General features: G+C 45.8%; 1 protein-coding gene across 5 annotated transcripts in view; it reads left to right on the top strand.

The window, feature by feature from the left end:
* The window catches only part of ZBTB46 (zinc finger and BTB domain containing 46), a 46,019-nt gene that overhangs the window by 24,755 nt on the left and 1,678 nt on the right, over positions 1–19,586 (top strand). For 3 of the 5 annotated variants that reach the window (XM_071759970.1, XM_071759971.1, XM_071759969.1), the window contains exons 6-7: positions 4,671–4,952; positions 18,233–18,408. In XM_071759970.1, the coding sequence (XP_071616071.1) occupies positions 4,671–4,952; positions 18,233–18,408 (458 nt within the window). Of the gene's footprint in view, positions 1–4,670; positions 4,953–10,338; positions 10,512–11,649; positions 11,702–11,794; positions 12,384–18,232; positions 18,409–19,586 lie in introns of those variants that run through there. The other 2 variants (XM_071759972.1, XM_071759974.1) reach the window with 2 other exon arrangements.

Here is a 19,586-nt window from a genome sequence, read left to right as displayed (position 1 = left end):
GACCTCTTCCCCTGTTGCCCTTTCTGCCTGTTGTGCTGTCAACAAAAAAAATGACATTTTTCACCACACAAGAAGTTACCCAGCTGTGTGCAGGAGCTCCCCAACAACTGCCCCAACAAGCATGGTGCCTGCATCCCTCACAGGTAACTCCCAGGCCTGATGCTTTTTACTTTGCTGATTAACAACTCGGGTGGTGGGATGGAGTGAACCCTCAGCAAGTTGTTGGATGGCACCAGCCTGGGAGGAAAATTCCTGAAAGGAATCCTGGGAGGATTTGCTGGAAGGCAGTGGTGCCAGAAACAGTGTGAATTCAGCAAAGACAAATGTGAAGTCCTGCATGTGGGAGAAAACAACCCCATGCACCAGTATGAGTTGGCTGCCAAGGAGTGAGAAAGCAGCTTTGCAGAAATGTGTTCTGGTGAGTAAGGAGCTGAGAGGAGCTTTGCAAAGAGCAGACCCAGTGTGTAAGGCAAGTGAGACCATGTTTGTAGGACAAGATCCAGTGTGGGGATCTCCAGGACTTCTCCACTTCAACAAGGTTGAGCAAACCCAGCTGAGACCATCAAGATGTTGTGTACAGGAGAGGCTGAGATAGCTCAGTTTGACCTTGAAGGAAATGGAGGTAGAGAGAGTGTCCAGAAGCAGAGCCTGCTGAGATGTCTGTGGGGAAAGGATGGGAGGCGACGGACACAAGTTACAGGAAGGGAAATTCTCCTGGGGTAAAAGGAGGAAATTCTTCACAGAGTGGTCAAATGATGGAGGAAGGGCCTGGGGAAGTTGTGGTATCTCTCTCCCTGCAGATACTCAGAACATGACTGTACAAAACCCCGAGCAACCAGATCTAAATCTAAAAGTAGCCCTGAAGTCACTTCCAACCTATTTTATTCTGTGATTCTTAAAAATGGAGCCAGCCAGCAGTAGCACTGGCAGGAGAGCTGCTGTGCCTTGCTGCCACCACCCAGGATGCTCCAAGCTGCTCCAGGTGTGATTTCCTTGGTGCTTTTCTTGCTGTTTCTGACAGCAGGACTCATCTACCTGAGTGTTTGTCTTCCCTTCACCCTTCCAGCCTCATGTGCATGAAAGGAGAGTATTTTCTCCACATGGAAATTTGGCTGTGGGTTTTTCTGTGCTTTGTCCTTACGTGTACTCAACAGCAGCAGTGTGAATTGCCAGCCCTGCTTCCTTCACCTCTGTCCGGAGGAGGGGGAAGGCATCTGGGGGACAGGTTCTCCTGTTTGTGACTGTCAAGTGTGCTTTAGAAATGAGAGCAGGGTGCAGGATTATCCAGTGCCTCTTTAATCAGCTCCAGATACTTGTGTGTTCCCCAGCTCACGGGCAGCCAGGGCACTTGGGTGAGGTTGGCAGCTGCTTGGGGTGTGTGGCACCCCACCTCCTCCTCCTGAAAGTTCCCAAGTCTGAGGGAGCAGCACTGCTGCTTGGGATTCCTGCCTTTAGGAGAGGATGACAGACTTCTTGGAGCTGCTTTTACCTGGAGACTGTAATGAAGAGAGCAATATTGAGGAATGGTGACCTGGCAAAGTGTTGCCTTTAGTTCTTGGGGAAGAACTTGCCTCTGCTTTGAATTTTCCAGCAGCAGATGTAATCTTGCATGGTTTTTATTCATGCCTTTCACTTGTCTCATGGGTTTAGCCCTCCAGCTACAGATTTCTAGAAGTTACTCAGCTATGTACATGAGAGAGTGGGAATAAAAGTTGGAAGATGAAAAAAAAAAATCTTGAAAAAGCAAATTATGAAAGAGAATAATAGCACTGGGAGTAGGGGTAGCAACAGAAAACACCACTGGGGGTTTACTGAGAAGGTAAAAATCACAGCACAAACAAGAAATAAATGGGGAAAAAAAAAAAAAGCAGACATTGAGGAGGTAGTTTGGTAACAGCTGAGTTCAAGCTGTAAGGATGTTCAGCTGAAGCAGGGGAAGACGTACAAGAAAAACCTTTTGTGTATTAAAGTAATTCATGAAGGTACTAGAATGGGCTCTTTAAAATGGTAAAGCTTTTGCTTGATCTTCTGGAGGTGACACGTGTGTTTTTAAGTTGTTTGCCTCAATTTAATGCTTCTCGCAGTCAGTTTTCTCCTGGATCTTGGAAAACAATTTATGACATCAACATTTCATTTGGATGCTTTTAGTAAGTTGCATCACCTTCAGTTCTGCCACAGCCCTTCCCGTGGGACTGGCGGGTGTCTGGAGTGGGTCTTGATTTTTCTTCTTTTTAATAATAAAAAAAAAAAAAAAAAAAAAAAAAAAAAAAAAAAAAAAAAAAAAAAAAAGAGGGGGGGGGGGGGGGGGGAGGGCAAAAACTTAATGCTGTATTTCTCACCAGTGCTCATGATGGGGCTTCATATATTCCATTTCTATACAATGAAAGCCTCAAATAAGAACTTCACCAGTTCAATGTTATTTTCAGAGTTCTGGGGACACGTGGAAATGCTGTTGGCAAAGGGGTAAAAAGAATTCCCTGGGTGTTTAATTTGAAAATGAAAACTGGTAACAAAACCAAAGGCATCCCAGTCACCAAACCGTGAGAGCTTTGCTAAAGCTTCTGTGTTTTGGGAAGTCAGCTGGTGTGAGAGAGTAACTGCAAAATAATGATTTGCTAAGGACTCTAATGAGCTCAGGTTTTCAGAGCAGCAGTAATCCCCTGGTTAGCTGCCTGCCCCAGCCAGGATTTCCTGCTCCTGGGCAGTGTTAGGGACTGTCCCAGCAGGGTGACAGAGGAGCTGTGGAGGGGCTGGAATGTCACCCGTGGCTCTGAATAATTGCAAAATAGAAACTCGTTTCCCAAAGCTTGGTTTATGTCCTGGCTGCAGCACTGCAGTAAACAGTTTGGGTTCCTGGGCAGTGATGGATACGTTTGATTCATGGAATTCTTTGGCTCAATCTTGTTAAAAGCAGCTGTGTTCTAGAGAAAGGGGTTGGGAAGAGGAGCTGGGTGTGTTTTGGGGTTTTGGTGTGCTGAGGGTATTCTGGTACTTGTGTGGATATTTATTTTGCCTTAATTTGTATTTGATTAGGTTGCATCAGCTGGAAAGACTGGAAGCTCTAAAGCCTCTGTTTCACTGCCTGTCTCTAATCGTGGCTTTTGAGGAACGTTTAAGGTCTTGTTGTGGTTACAATTAATCTGTGTGTGTTTAGCAGTGTTTATGTGCAGCAGGCAGCAACAGATTCTGGGAACTGTCAGTCAGCATCTGGAGTTCACTCTGGGAAAGGTCAGGGCAGCACAAGGTGATTCCCTGCTCCTCTCTGCCCCCAGTTATTTGCTGTGCTTTGCCCTGGAGGTGGTGAGGAGCAGATTTGGTTGGATAAAGCTGACTGTTAGACCAGTTTGGGCTGGAATTCACTGTCTTTGCCACCTTCTGTGTTGCCCTTTCTTAAACTCTGGTGGTTGTCCTTTTATGAGGAAATATTTGTTTTTAAAACAAACTTCATTATCAGCCAGAAAAAGGTGTGTACCTGATGGCTGCTCGCTCAGGACAGAGGGGATGACAAAATATGTAAAGTTCCAAAGCAGCTGAATTCTTCTGCTTGGCTAAGATTTAATAAAACTGATGTTACGAGGCTATACAAGCAAAAGCACAGATGGAGGAGGGAAAATGGGTTTTGATTTCAAGAGAGATAATTCTGATAATTCACATGGTTGCTGCTGTGTTGGTGGCTCCCAGCCTCGGGAATTCCTTCCATCTCTGGGGTGCAGGAGTGCTCTGCTGATGATTGCTGTTGCCTTCTTGTTTCCTCTGAGGCTTTTTGGGTTTTAAAGTGGAAAGAGTTAAGAGCAAGAGGTCTTGGCAGCACAGTACAGCTGTGTGAGGGAAATCTGGACCTGGGAAAGAACCTGGTGAGCCCCCAGCTGGGCCTGGGAAGTTCCTGGCTGCTGCTGGCTCCATGGGCTGGACACCTTGAGCAAGTCACTGTGTCTTTTACCACCTGTAAAACAGAGATAAAAATAGTGATCTGCCTTCAGCAGCTTTCCAGGTTACAGGCTCTGTCCCAGTGTCCTCATTAGTAGTTTTTAATAAGGCTGTGCAGATCGTGGCTTGCCCTGGTTTGAAGTTGTTGAATGCTACAACCACGTGCCAGTGCCACACTCCTCCTCCTTTCCCCTTGTCTGAAATTCTGCTGCTGTGAAACTTTCTGTGGATAAATTGATTTCTGTGTGTCTGTGGCCAACACCTGAGTTCTTTGCCCTGGGAAGTCCCAGATGTGGCAGGGGCTGAGTGTTCGTCTTGTACATCCAGTGCTCCCATGTTGAACTGTAGTTGTTTCCTCCTGTGTTAAGCAGATTTAAATGTATTTGGAACTACCTAATGAGAGTTTTGCCCAGCTGCTGGTTGTAGGGAAGGTTGTGCCCCTCTGCCCTGCCTGGATAATGTGTGGTGATGGAGCTCAGAGCTGCTGATGGGGCAGGAGCAACAGGGCACGGGCTGAACCAACAGAAACCTCCAGCTGTAGGGTGGGAGTGGGTTAGGGTTAGGCCTCTGGAGTGCCACATTCCCCTGTGGCTTTTTCCAGGAGGGACTCAAGACCTATGAAAGGTGACAATAAATCCAAACAAGGTGGTGCTGAGCCCCCAGGTCTGTTCCCTGCACTCGTGGTCACCGTGCCACGCCTCGGGAATTCGGTGGCGTCTCTGACGGCGTCTTTCATCCCCCAGGTGCTGATGTGACAGTGACAGAGCCCAGCAGCTCTGACAGCAGAGGGGAGCGACCAGACCCCTACAGCAACCCCGAGGAAGCCCTGCTCGGGGGGGAAGGCAGCTACATCTCCCAGCCCCTGACTCCAGAGAAGGAGGATGCCCTCCAGGCCGCCACCGTCGCCAACCTGCGCGCGGCTCTGATGAGTAAGAACAGTTTGCTGTCTCTGAAGGCCGACATGCTGGGAGAGGATAGTTCTCTGCTGTTTGAGTACCTACCCAAAGGCACACATTCTCTCTCCCGTAAGTTTGTGCTTTTACTTTTTTTACCCTTTGTTTGTTTACTGAGACTTGAAGTGAAATCTTTAGTGAGAAGAAAAGAGAGGTCGCTGTCTCGTTTGTTACTTCTGTTAATGCTTGTGCCCAGTTTTACTTCTTGATTAAGCCCATTTCCCTTGGAGTTTGGAAACCTGTGTCTGATACTAACTCAATTTTTATGTTGCCCTTTGAAATCATGGAAGGAGGAGGTATTTGTGTGTAGGGAGCTCTTGTCCTCAACTTTGTCTCTGACGTGTTTGCCAAACGGTGCTTACAGACAAATGCAAAGGGTTTGGGTCCTTCAGCTAAAGAAGCTGCAGAGGTTTTTAATTCCATGTTACCTGATGTTGAAAGGCTTGACTGTTGCTCCAGTGTCTGCAGAAGCAGCTGTGATTTTTACTTCTTGCCTTTACTTTTAGAGCTCTAAGTAATAAGCAGCCATTGATTATTGTGTTACACTCACATGGAAACAAATCTCTTTCTACTGGTGATCTGTTGGAGGCAGCTGATGTGTGGACAGCTTGTTTTTTAGCATACTTTTGAATTTTTGTCATTGCAGTTGTAAAATAATTTGATTCTCCTGTGCAGAAATAATTATTTAATACTTATAAAATTATTACTTCTGTATTTTAGTAAAAGTCTCAGAAGATGAGCATATTTTTTGTCAGATAAAGTAGAGCAAGCAGTGGCTTTCTGAGTACTACATGTTAGCATCCAGAAGCAGGGATGTATTTTAAGCTACAGTGAGAAAATCTCCCAATGAAATAGGACGAAGAGTTCACTTAAGATGTTTATTTTTCCTTGATGGAAATTAAAAAAAAAAAGACAACTTGTAATGGGCACTTGGGTTGTAGGATAAAAGCAAAAAACTGCAGAGTATAATGTTGGTCTTAGTGTCTCTTTTCTGATGTTTGAACAGCAGAATTATCTTTAAAAGTCTGCCTTTTGGTACCTTATTCTACAGCATTGATTGAGGGAGAATTGCTCTTGTTACTTCCAGAGTAGCTGGGGGACTGAAGGATTTCCAGTTCAATCAGCTTTAGATGGCTCCTGGGTGGAGAATCCTTTGGTTGCAAGGAGGGAGCAGAGATCTTGGTGAGAAGAGTGCCCTCAGCTGGCACCAGCCCTGGGCTAGAAATCAGAGATTTCCTCAGCAGCTGAGAAGTGGAGTTAGGGAGGAGGCGTGGGGCAGGCAGGAGACCAACTGGGTTTAAAATAAAGCGTGAGAGATTTAAAAAAGGGGTAAATTGTAACTCCTTGGGGGGTGCAATGACTGAGGAGGTCCTCCCAGCCTGTGTTTGAGGTCTGTTTTCCAGTCTTCTCACTGTCATCTGAATTCCAGCTAAGTACTTACTGAATTCCAGCTGAACTTACTTCATTTTCATGGAAGCAAAGTGAATTGCAGAGACAAAAAGGAAACTGCTCACTTGGTCTGGCACCAGGAGGTGGCTGTGGTCTGCTAGGAGGGTTTTTATGGAGGCAGAGTTAAGGGACATATTATTCTTTTGTCTTATTCAGATTCACAAGTATTGATTCATTTTAATCACTTGAGGAAGATGCTCTGATGCTTTTAAGTGGTCATTACTGAATACAATAGGACATCAAGTTTAATGGGAATTTTCAGTGTATAAAATGACATTAAAATAAGTGGTACAAAGATTCTGGAGATCTAAAAGAACAGCCTAGGTTGGTGCTAGCCTTGTAGGTGTTTTTCACATTTTTCTTCAAACACAATTTGAGGATGTTGAGTCATTTGAAGTTCTGGGTTATATTAAAAAAAAAAAAAAAAGGGGGTGGGGGGGCAGGGGAAGCATTGTGGAGGAGTAGGCAGGAGCACAGTGAAGAGGACTCTCTTTTTTTTTAAAAAAACTCAAACAAAACCAGCCCAGTGTGTGGTAGTTTTCATCTGATTTGAAAGGGAAATTCACTGTTTTCAAGATTTTTAAGTGGTTAATCTCTCTTGAGTTTAAAAAAAATGAAGTGTGCCTTTCACCTTAGTGACTGCCACTAGATTGTCTTTGTTCTCTTGTGAAGTCATCACATAAAGAATGGACTCAAGGAGTAGCATTCATGTTTATTTTTCTTTTTTTTTTTTTTTTTTTTTGAGAAAAAGAGTGAATGGAGGTGGATGTATTTATACTGCAGTACTCCACGTAGTTCATCCTGTTGTAGCACTTCATAGAAGACACCCCAAAGTTTTCTTTTTATCCAAGTTCTTCTTTTCCTTATTCTTTGTATATTGTAATGATCATGTGAGGTGTGAAACCACTGAGCATTCTGCTGATGGAACATGAAGCCTGGGATGTGTGTGTGTGTTTGGGGGGTCCCAGCACTGTGATGCTGTCAAAGTTCAAACTAAGTTAAAAGCAGGAGGGGAAACTGAACTATCCTGGTGTTTCATTAACACAGCTGCCAGCTAACCTGCACCTGCAGGGAATTCTGGATGTTCAAGATGGTCAAGATTGACATTGTGCTTGTCAGAAGTGTAAAGAATATCCAAGGTTTGCAGAAAAAAAAAATTTGTCAGCTACTCATGGCTTGCACCGAGGTCATCTTGGCTACCTTTAGTTCCATGCCCTGGAGTTTGGGGTTGGGGATGTCCTTTGGGGGAGAGGTTCAGTTCTCCTCCTCTCTGGATGCCTGGTGAGGAAGAGGAGGAGGCTCTGTGCTGATTCCTGGCTCCAGCAGCCCTGTTGTGCTGAGCTCCTCAGCTCCATGCCCTGTGTCTGGCTGCATTTCTGATGCTGAACTTTGGTAGCATTGTTCCAGGCAGTTACACCACATCTACAACAGTCCCCAAGGCTTTAGTTGAATGTTTTTCATGGGCTTTGCCAAGTGTAATCAAGAGAATGAGAATGTTCATGTTCATTAGGAAATGAATTGGTTGCTTTGCATCCTTGGTTTCTCGTGTAAAAAGCAGAGTCAGAAAGCTTTCAGATTTTAGGGTGATGGAGCACCCTAAGGGTGCTCTCCCCCATTTCCAGAGCAGTACATTGCAGACTTGTTTAATATGGCCAAGTTGGGCTTTTCCTGTTTACCCTGTTGCAACTGAAACTGTTTATAGAAGCAATTCCTGTGCAGCTTGCTGTCCAAGTGATTACATGGTACACAGAGCCCTTTTCTTTTGGGCAGACCAGCTAATACATTATTTTTAGTTAGTGGTTCATTGGAGCCAATAATTTATACTTGCTGTGGCTGCTCAAGGAATACATTTTACACAGTGGTCAACTTTCCCAAGAGGCAGTTCAAGGTATCCAGTTTAGCAGGGAATTTTTTTTTTTTTTTTTACATGGTAACAGAGATCTAGGGGAGAATGGATGGAGTTTTCAATGAGCTATAATAACCTTGACCTTTCTCTTTTCCACAATAATTACAGTCCAGCTGTCAGAGAATACTATTTTCATGTAAGTACTGCTAAAGCAGTGCATCATCTGATGTGCAGAAAGCTGACTGGAGGAAAGTGCTTTTGATTTCTGATTTTAGAATTTAAAATACAGAAGGAAGGAAAAGGTTCCTCAGCCCTAGTCAGAATGGGAGAAAATGGAAATTCAGGAAGTGTTTGCGTTCTCGTGCACAAAGGATGGGTCACTCCTGTGGGGTTCTCTTCTCTGTATTACTTGTAGTTGTTGAAACCAAATAAATATTAATTATTGCTTAAAAAAAACCCATCTTTGTACTTTGTTGTGTTGTACAACTCTGTGGCTCCTGTTGGATGATTTGAGTTTATTGTTTCTCCTTGCTCTTATTTCACTGCCCACTCCTTAGCCTTAACTTGGGCTTTTCAGCAGTGCATATTTCCTGGGGACCTGTGTAACTCTGCAGAGGTGCTGATAAGGGATTAATCAAGCCAGACCCCCCTGGCTTATCCTCACTGCATGAGGAAAAACTTTTGTTTGGGGAAGCAGAACCCTGAGCTGCCTCAGGTGCTGCTGGGCTGTGTGTGGCTCGGTGGGAAAAGGGCATTGGGAACAGGTTGGGATGGGCAGGGAGAAAAGGAACCTGGGGATAGCCAGGTAGGAATTCACTCCCCCCCCATTTTTAACTTCAATTTATTTTTAATTTATTTTTAACTTTAACCCCTGTTGGATGGGAGTTAATAAGTTGGGGAAGATTTCAGCCTGTGGTGGGGGTGGAGGGTGGGAAATCAGAGATTCCAGCTTGTGGCTCAGGAGCAGAATTTCCTTTGACAGCTGATAACAAGTTAGGGTTGGGATTGCTCACCTTGGGGAACCTTTCTGTGCTTTCACTCAAATGCTTTGGTGTCACCCAGCTCTCAGGGTGGTGTCTCCAGACATAGCTGCAAATAACACCTCAAGGTTTATGCTGCCTGAAGGAGTTGTGGGGTTTATGTGTGTGAGTTATATGTGTGGGGAGCTATATGTGTGAGTTTCAAGGCAACTTTTTTGTTAGAAACAAACCAGCCTTCAGGACAGGAGTGCTTTAAGAATGAGTTTGTTTACTTTTATGCCATATTTGCTCCTGGTTTCACCTGCTTGCTTTTCAAAAGTAATTACCTGCTCCGTGTGTCATTGCAGTATTGGGTCGAGGGGTTTGTTAAAGTTCCTTTAACAACTTGCAGTGTGTGCTGGTCTTGATTCCATGGTTGTTTGTGCTGGGGTTTGCCACTGATTATCAGTGGAGTTTCTGGAATATCACTCACCACGTGGCTGTCGCTGCAGCACAGGCGGGAGGGAACAACTCTGCTTCAGCTGAACAAACAGTGTTTTTCTTTTTAAGTACAGTAGATTTTTAGTATGTAACATTGGGTACAATTGGGTAATTTTGTACAAATATTTGAACTCCCTGCTTGCTGGCTCTAGAAGGAAAGGAATACTTTTTCTCCCCCCCCCCCCATCTTTTGTAAAGCACTTTGAGATCAAGGACTGGCAGTACCGTCTTGCACAGAGCACCACGCTCACATCCTGAGCTCTGAAGCTTTGACGTGAACTTGCACAAAGTCAGTTGCAGAATAAAGTCTCTGTGCACGTTACCTCAAGAAAGACTGAAATGCATGTGTTTGGAATGGGGCTTCTCCAAGAGGAGTCTCCCAGCAGTGCCACTGCCCTGGATGTTTGTGCTGCTCTCTCCCGACGGAGCCGTGCGGTAGAACTCCCTGCACCACGGACAGAGGAGGCATTTTGGGTGGGGAGGCTGGTTTTAAAAACAAAACAAAAAAAAGCCAAGAAAGAGGCTGGTTTTAAAAAGCAAACAACCAACCAGACAAACCCTGGCATCCCTGCCGTGCTGCATCCCCTCCCAGTGACAGAAGATGAGCTGCGAGTGCTGGGGCGCTGCCTTGGCCAGGACTTGTGTAAAAGCCACCAGCTGGTGCTGGTTCACGTGGGTGAGATTCATTTCCTGTGTTCCCCAGGGCCTGGCACCAACTTGAATCCTTCAAGGGGTGAATGTGATGGCAAAGTGGAAGCACCATCTCCCCTGCTGCCCTCAGCACACCTTGCCACTCGGAGCCCCTCCGAGGTCTGCTCATCTGGTGACATGTCACCAGAAACCATGGCCAAAGGAGAGATGCCCTCCTCCACCCAGGTAAGACTGGGGGGAAATGCAATGAGATTTAAATACAAAGGTATCTGTTTAATCAAATTCTCCCCAGCTAGGAGTAGTTTGAAGGACTGTAATGCATTATACTTTGATCTGATCTTTTTTTTTTTTTTTAATGTAGGTTATTTTAAAACTAGAAATCAGTTGAGGTCAGGGCTGGTGCTGTCTGAATTTTATCCTTTCTCAACAGAACTTGCATTCAAAAATCTTATTTTTTTAAAAGTATACCTGCCCTTTGTATTGTAAATCCCTTGGCTTCCAAACATTGCATACAAGAATATAATAATGGCATAAAGATAGCTGAGGTGCCAGGTAGCTGTTGCCCACTCCTGTTTAGCATTTGAATTTCTTGTAACAGTCTAAATTGAGACAGAAGCAAACTGCGTTCCTGAGTTACATAAATTCAACATAAAATCCCTAGCTTTCTGTGGCATTTCTTATTCTGAAGATTTCTGAATGAGGCTTTAGTTCCATTGAACAAATGGATGGAAACACAGATTTTCCTTTGCAGGCAGTGAGCTGATCAGAGGGCTGGTAGCCAGCAGACCTGCCCAGGCTGCATCATGCCTCTGCCTCACAGAGAGCTGCCATCTGCTTCATGCTGGCATATTGCAAATGTTTGATAAAAAAAGAAAAAGGCAACAACAACAACAACAAAAAAAAAGAGCTTTTATTTATAGTCTGGCTCAGCAATGCCAGAGAGCATTGCATAAAGGGAGCTACAGCCACAGGAGGTGTTTGGTTTCTGTGGGCTTTTCTCTGTGGAAAGAAAAAGTAGCTATGTAGGGCTAAGGGAAAAATTTGCAGCTCTGCTGTGTCTGCAGATGGGTTCTGTCCAGTGCTGCTTTCCCAGTGGCCTGAGTGGGAGCTACAGGTGCTCTGTGGGACTACTGGGAAGTGAGGAGTTACTCAGGACCTGGGTAGGCAGGGCCATTGCTGGCTCAGAACACAGCCCAGGTCACTCAGCTGCTTTGGGTGCTTTGTGGAGGCAGAGGGGGCTGGGGGTGGGTGCTGAGCATCCCCCCAGGCAGAGTGCAGGCAGTGGGGAGGGGGAGCCCAGCACTGAGTGCAGGGATGTGTCTGTCAGGGCCTGCCTTAACTTCACCCTGCTTTTCATTTGCAGGTCCCCAACAATGGAGTTTTAGCACTTTGGCAGCTGGATCACTCCAGTTCAGGTAAGTAGAGAGAAAATTTTTATTTAAAATCACCCTGATTTGGCACCAGAAGGCAGTGATGTGTTGGTGTGTGTGTGTGTATTTCTGTTTTAGACACGGGTGTCCTGAGGTCTGAAGACACAGATGGAACCACTGGGGACCTGGTCCTGGATTCAAGACCAAGAGGCTGAGCTCTGCTTTCTGCCTGGGGGTTTCCAGTGTGCTGCAGAGCTGAGGGAGCACCCCCAGCCCCACCTTCTCTCCATGCTTCTCCCCTTCCACTTGGTTGGCTGCTCTGGGGACCCTGAGCCTCCCAGCCAGCTCACCCACTGCCAGTGCTCCAAGTGCCAGCTTCACCCTGAACTCCAGCATGGATCAGCACCAGGAGAACATCCCCTCATCCCCTTCAACTGGAAGAAGATGCAGTGTGTGCTCCTGGCTGTGCCAAGCAGTTTTGGGACAAGACAGACTGAAACAGGCACCTGCTGTCTGGCCTCTCCATCTGTCTCTTCTGGGGCAAAAGCTCCAGGACACAGAAGAACCTCACCTCAAAGCATGTTACCTGGGCAGGCTGGAGCTTTTGGACAGTGTAGGACAAACTGAGGATCCCAAGGATGTGTAGCTGCTCTTGTGTGTTTGAGACACTTCTTTTAAACTAAAAAAAAAAAAAAAATGCAAATGGTTCCCTTTGTTCTCCAACAAACCTGACCAGGGCTGTGATGTGATCTGATAGAGGAACTCCCCAGAGCTGCTGGGGGGGTGAGATGCTGGTTCCAGATGCAGCCAGGGTGCAAAAAAAATGTTTGTTTGTGCAAACATCACTTTTTTTTGTCAGCCCTTACAATGGGCAGCTTGGTGTGCTCATACCTTGTGCTCAGACTGCCTTCAGCTGACTTATCAGTAGATCTCAAAGTGCTTTATAAAAGAAATGTTGATGTTTTCCTTGTATTCCCTGGGAAAAATAACATACCTCAGCTTGGGAGCATGTTAGCAATAGCATTTATTAATAGGATTCAGACTTCTGAGTTCTGGTCTAGTGCTCTGTCCATTAGAAAATTTGGGCATTTCAGGGTTTTTCAGCTTGAGGTTAGGAGCTGTGAAAGCACAGGGTTGCTCAGCCCTGTAAACTCTTTATAAACCCTGGGTTTCTGTGTCATTTAAAGGAGGAAAACCATCCTGCTTGTCCAGATGTGTGACAGGGTGTGTTGCTTGGGCTTGGAGGTTGTTGCAAGGTTTGTGTGTTTTGTCTGAGGACTTTTAGGGCTTTTTAAAGAAATACACTGGAGTGTGGCTGTGGTTTTCAGGAATTCTGTGCATTTTTCTGACTCCTTTGTTTCCTGAAAGGCAGCTCAGCTTGCCAGGCTCAGTGTGTGGTGGTGAAATCCAGCAGAGGAGGCTTGGTTGGGGTGATTTAATTGTAACCCAGGGTGCAGGTACAGCACCAGCAGCAGTGGTTACTGGAGGGTGGAATCCTGACTGTAATTTGTGCTTTATTATATGAAATGCATTTATTAAGAAAGATTCAGTGGTTTTATGTCTGGTGCTGTGTATTTATGTGAAAAAAAAACCAAAGTATAACTGAAAGCAGCATAGAGAAGTGCAATGCAGAGTGTGTCAGCAGCTGGAGCCTGGCCTGACTTGTTGGGTTCTTTTCCTTCCTCTGCCAGGGAGGCAGCTCAGGAGGCAGCAGCAGCTTTGGCAAAGGATCTCCAGAGTTCTTCAGAAAGATTCTTTCTCATTATTTGTCTCATCAGGGAGACAAACCCCAGAAATCCTGAGCTGTGCACAGAGGGGACCTGAGCAGCCCCCCAGGTCTGCAGTGCAAAGCAGTTCCCTGTGGATGAGGGGGGTGACCCAGTCCCTGCTCTCCTGGTACCTTCTGGGGCTTTGGGGACAGCCCCATGCTGGGTTTCTGAGGCTTGGGAAGCCAGAGTTTCCCTCCTTGCCTTAGTTCTGCCTCTTCACTTCAGCAGGGTGAGGGCTGACCTGAGAATGTTTTCCTGTATGAGCAGTGTAGTGCAATCAGACTTCAATCTTGGGTATTTTTTTTAATTATTTTTTTGCAAAGTCACATTCCTTTCCCCCCCCCTCGTGTTCCCATCCTCAGCACTGGGATGGGGGCTGTCTGTGTGGTGTGTGATCTGCCAGCTTCCCTTCTTACAGATGTCACTTTAATTGCCTCATAATTTGTTCTGCTCTTAAATAAATAGCAAGTGAGGAAGGAGAAGGCTGAGCCAGAAGAGAAACTTGTGACCAAAATGAGTCTTAGCAGGGAAATGTGAGAGCTGCATGGTGGGGTTTGTCTGAATCTGAAAAAGATGTCAGGAAAAATAATTGCAGCATATCTGAAGAGGCTTTGCTCAGGTGAACAGATAATGGCACTTTGTGTTTCTTCATTATTCTCATATTTGAGGATGTAATTCAGCATGGAACTATTTTTCTCTAGCCAGGCCAACTCGTTCTCATGGAGTTTGAAGTGATATTTTACTTGGCCTGCACATCAGAGTTCTTCCTGACTCCAGCACTGAGAGTTTCCAGCCTTGCCCTTCAGGATCAGGGTTAAGGTTTTTTAACTATTAGAACCATAGGGTAGGATGTAGCAGAGGCTTACAGGGTTCCTGTAGAAAACAGGGTTTTCCTGAGAGAAACCAGCATGGAAAGATGGTGGGAATTGTAAATTTGACAGTGAAACTGCATCTCTGTATTTATAACCTTAAATATAATGAGGATTAACTGGGCAAGGATTATCTCAAAGTTTCTGAGTTCTTTGTAATAAGCAAACGAGGGCAATATTTCAGGGCTTATTAGCAACATATTGCTTTACAGAGTTAATACTGAATGGTTTTATTGGCTACTAAATCACTGGTGCTTCCCTTTCTCTCAAGTCAGGAGTGTAGGAGCCTGTTTCATTTAACAGCCTCAGTGAAATTAATAAATTTGCTCGACATAACAATACCAAAGGCTTTTTTCCAAGTGTGGTTGTCTTGGTTCTTTAGATGCACAACATCTGTAAAGATATCAGTGATCTTAAGGACAGATTTCTGCTGTGGCCCTCTCTGTGGGATGTTCTACCTCAGGTTGTGTCCAGTAGCTCCTTATCCATGGTCTTGGTGATCTTCTCAAATATTATTCCTTAGGACCTTGGTGCTGCTTTCCATGAACTCTATGGAAGGTTCTGCCTGTGCCAGGGCTGGGATCTTGTTCCTGATATAAATGGACCCTTAACAGTACTGTGAAAATGTGAGCTCAGCAATACAGTTATTTGTCTAAAAATGTTTCTCTTTTTAGGTGTTTACTTTTGCAGATGAGAGAACTAAATATTATGGCTCTTGGGTGACAAAACCACTTTTCAATAAAACCAGAGCTGCAAAAAAAAAAAAAAAAAAAAGTGTTCTGTGACTAATTTTGATTATAAGCATCCTGGAAGCTGAAAACGTGGTTATTCTCCAGAGCTTTAGGCTGAATGCAGACCAGAAAATGAGTGTGGGATCAGTGGGATCAGGAAGGGCTGTGGATGTGTTGCTGCAAATCCAGCTCCGTGTTGGGAACATCTCTGTGTGGAAGGAGCATGGGAATGGGGCAGGAGGTGCTGCTGAGGTCTGGAATTGCTTTTTTAGTTCCTCCAGGGGCTGGGAGGAGGCATCTGGTCAGCTGGGAAATGCCTGGATCAGGTGCAGTCTGGTGATGGAGGAAATCAGGGATTTGGTGGTGATGGAGGAAATCAGGGATTTGGTGGTGATGGAGGAAATCAGGGATTTGGTGGTCTTCTCTAACACACTTTTGCTTGGTAATCTCGGGATGTGGTGGCTCTCAGGATCTGTGTCTCAGGTTTTGTTTGGGTTTTTTTGTTTGTTTGGGGTTTTTGGTTTGGTTTGGTTTTTTGTTTTGTTTTGGTTTGGTTTGGTTTATTTTGGTTTTTTGCAAGGGGGTTACCAAACCTGCCCCATCCTGCTGGCTCTGCTCTGCAGGGGGAAGATGTGTGTGGTGGTTGGTGCTGGAGGAAGGAGGTTGTGTCCCCTCCTGCCTTCCCTTGAGCAGCTTATGCCTTGCTTTCCTTGTCTAGACTGCAGTGTAAGAGGTTTAGAGTGATCCTGGGGGCTGTCACTGATGCCTGAGCAGTTCCAAGATGAAACCAGATACATATTTATCAGAAACAGCTTTGTGTCATAAACCTGATACCTGCTCCAGACTTCCCTGGAGGAAAAAAAAGTGGGCTCCTTGCCTCAGATTGTAAAGAAAAGGGGGCAGCAGATCCAAAGGGGTTAAACCAAAAATACTTTTCCTGTAATGTAAAAGAGTTTTTGTAGATTTAATTTAACAAAAACACCAAAACACAAACCACCCCACAACCTGGGCACAGGGCAGGGCTGTGGGGTGCTCAGCTTGCACAGAGCTCTGGGCCGTGGCAAAGCCTCTGCCCTGGGAGGATCCCAAAGCACTGGGGGTCCCCTGGAACCATCCCTCCCCGTTCCTGCCTCCTGGCAGTCAGTGACCTTCACTGATGGGTGGGTAAAATATTCCCTGGTGTTCCCTCTCCCTGTCCTCAGGGCTGCAGCCATGGCCAGGTGAGCAGGCTGGGGGTTGGGTTTGGTTTGGGTTTTTTTTTTTTTCCTGGGCTAAAAAATTCCCTTGACAGCTTTACAAATGTGCTGGAGGACCCCAACAAGCAGAGGCACCCAAAAATCAGCTGTAGAATTTGCCACCACAGCTGCTGAGCAGCAAAAACCAGCAAGTTAGGAGCATGAGAGTATAAAGTATTAAATGTATAAAGTATTATAATTCAAGCTGCTAATCAAAGGGAATATTTTGTTTTCCACAAAATTACTGCTGTGGAGTTCATGTTTAATTCCAAACAGTTGAAGCAAATTCCAAGGCAAAATTCAGCAGCTCTGAAGATCTTGACCCAGGTTTCCAGCAATAAAAAAAACCCTACTTAAGATGTATTCTTAGATGAGTTTGTGTTGAATGTTTGCTGTGACCAGGAAGGATGGTGTTACCCTCTTCAAGGATGCCCCTAAGAGCAGCTGGACGTAGTTTACACTGGGTTTACTTTTCACATAGTTGTGTCTGCCTTTCAAATAGAAGACAAACGTTAAAAAACGGAAGAAAAAGAAAATAGAAATTGGGCATTAAAGGGCAGGGAGTGCATGGGCCATTTTTCAGGTGTTTTTCAGTGGAGGTTCTGCCTGCCAGGGCACTGCCTGTGGGATGCAGCCAGCAGGCAGGGTGCATTCTGCCTGCAGGGTGTTTGTAGGAGATAACATTTCATGGAGCATCTAAAAACCCTGCAAAGTTCTCAGTACATCAGAAGCCATGTAGCAGGTGTGGTATTTTTTCCCTTATTCCCTAAACCCTCCTGCTCAGGAGGTTTCATTTCCCAACAGCCACTCAGCACAGGGGACTCGAGGTGATGAACCAGAACTTGCTTTTTTTCCCCCTCATTGTTGTGTAAACAATATATTGCTTGGAGAAATGACAATAATTGGGAGAAAAGTGGCTGAAAATGAGCATAGACTCATGGAATACAACAGATTGACTAGAATTAGACAAAGTGGAATGCTGAGGCAGCCTCTTTCAGGTTTCTAGTTGGGGGGATGTCTGCAGGGAGTAGCAAATCCTCTTTGTTTTCACCTGCTGCATTTTGCATCCTGCACCCCTGCTTGGTTTGGAGGAGGAGGAGGAGGTGCAGAGGCAGCTGCCATGTGCAGTCTCCTGGTAAATTGGACCCTTGGGCTGCCAGGCCTGAACACATCCCCTGGGTCTGCTTCCTGGGAGCTTCTGAGGAGATGACAAGGAGAAAAGAATCAGCAGTGTCGGGATGGCTTCAAAGAGTTCATCCCTTTTCTCATCGGGCAAAATAACCGTGAGGGGGGAGAGGAAAAAAAACTCCCCTGGGGGCTGTGGGGAGGATGCTTGGGAGGGGCAGCAAGATGAGCATCCCTTGGTGTTCCTGTAGCCATCCTGAGTGGTGGCAGTGGCTGAGCAAGTATTTGTCACAGCTGTCCTGTTCCTTCCTGGTTGGATCACCCAGAATCAGTCTGGGTGGACTCAGGGGTCCTGAAGGTCCTTTCCAACCCTGAAGGCTCTGATCAGTCTCAAATACTCCTGCAGTGGGTGATGCTGCTCATGCATTGCCCCAGAAGTAAAACTCAAGTGCCTGGCACTGTCAGGGTGGTACCTTTGTGGTCTTCTCTCTACCTCACCAAATCTGGGTGTTTTGTTACAATAAATCAGGACCAGGGCAGATTTTCACCTCTGAACACGAGTGGGCCGTGTGTGTGTGTCACGGACTTGGCAAATCTTTGTGTCCTGGCCTGCTCAGAAGCTGCTCTGATGAGAGTCCTTGAAGTTTTTAGTTCTGATGATGTTAAATGCAGCCATATAGTACAGGGATTACAAAAAACCTGCAGCTGGTTAAGAGGGGAGAAGGTGGTTTCCCTGCCAGCTCCTCTAACAGGGCAATACCAAACAAGAGAGGCGTTTGGTTTTGGATTGTTTTTTTTCTGCTGACATTCTGAGAGTAATCCACGTGTTTTCCTCACTCTCTTGCAGTCAACGAGTTCACAGTGATCAGGAAGAAGTTCAAGTGCCCCTACTGCAGTTTCTCAGCCATGCACCAGTGCATCCTGAAGAGACACATGAGGTCCCACACCGGGGAGCGCCCGTACCCCTGCGAGATCTGCGGGAAGAAGTTCACCCGCCGGGAGCACATGAAGAGGCACACCCTGGTAAGGCTGGGGACACCACAGCTCCCCCTGCCTCTGCTGGCCATTTGGGGGGTGCATTCCTACACTTTGCTTGCCTCATTGCCAGGGCTGGAGCCAGCAGGGATGTCTCCTGCTCTGGGGGCTTTTTCAGCACCCATCTGGATGCGTTCTGGAGTCACCTCCCTGGGCTTGGTCCTCATCTAGCAGGGGGGTTGGACCCCGTGGTCCTCAGAGGTCCCTTCCAACCTCTGTGGTTCCATGGTTCTGTGATTCTGTGGTCCTGTGGTTCCATGGTTCTGTGATTCTTGGTCCTGTGGTTCTGTGATTCTTGGTCCTGTGGTTCTGTGATTCTTTGGTCCTGTGGTTCTGTGATTCTTTGGTCCTGTGGTTCTGTGATTTTTTTTGTCCTGTGGTTCTGTGATTCTTTGGTCCTGTGGTTCCATGGTTCTGTGATTCTTGGTCCTGTGATTCTTTGATCCTGTGGTTCCATGGTTCTGTGATTCTTGGTCCTGTGGTTCTGTGATTCTTGGTCCTGTGGTTCTGTGATTCTTTGGTCCTGTGGTTCTGTGATTCTTTGGTCCTGTGGTTCTGTGATTCTTTGGTCCTGTGGTTCTGTGATTCTTTGGTCCTGTGGTTCCATGGTTCTGTGATTCTTGGTCCTGTGGTTCTGTGATTCTTTGGTCCTGTGGTTCTGTGATTCTTGGTCCTGTGGTTCTGTGATTCTTGGTCCTGTGAAGCTGCATCAGGTGGAAATCCCGTCCCAGAAACAACGTGCAGGAAGCAAAATGTAGTTTTGACACCAAAACCCTCGTGTTCCCCAGCTCCTCAGCTGGTAACCAAAGACAAAAGGGACTGCTGTAGTTTAGCTCAGGTTAAAAAGCTTATTTTGGGAGTCTTTACATAAATTCTAAGTGTAATGGAAGTGACTTCCTTCCTTTGAGTCGGAGCATTAAAGTAAAAGCAAGATTAACATCTTCCTAATGGCATTTTCAGATTCTGGAGGCCAAATGCCATTTCTGTGTTTAATACTCAATAATTTGGTGACAAGGGAAATAGGATTAATTCCTGCTCAGCTGCATCCAGTAATATGGCTCACTTCAAATGAGAGACTACACTGTCAGTGCTGGAAAAGAGGGAGAGAGGTGGTCAGGCTTTTAACAGATGCTTGAATTATGTGTTCTTTTAGTACCTGTTTTATA

The sequence above is a fragment of the Heliangelus exortis genome, chromosome 16, assembly GCF_036169615.1.
Source record: "Heliangelus exortis chromosome 16, bHelExo1.hap1, whole genome shotgun sequence".
Lineage (NCBI taxonomy): Eukaryota > Metazoa > Chordata > Aves > Apodiformes > Trochilidae > Heliangelus > Heliangelus exortis.
The sequence above is the reverse complement of the archived record's forward strand: the minus strand, read 5'-3'. Positions and strand labels throughout refer to the sequence as shown.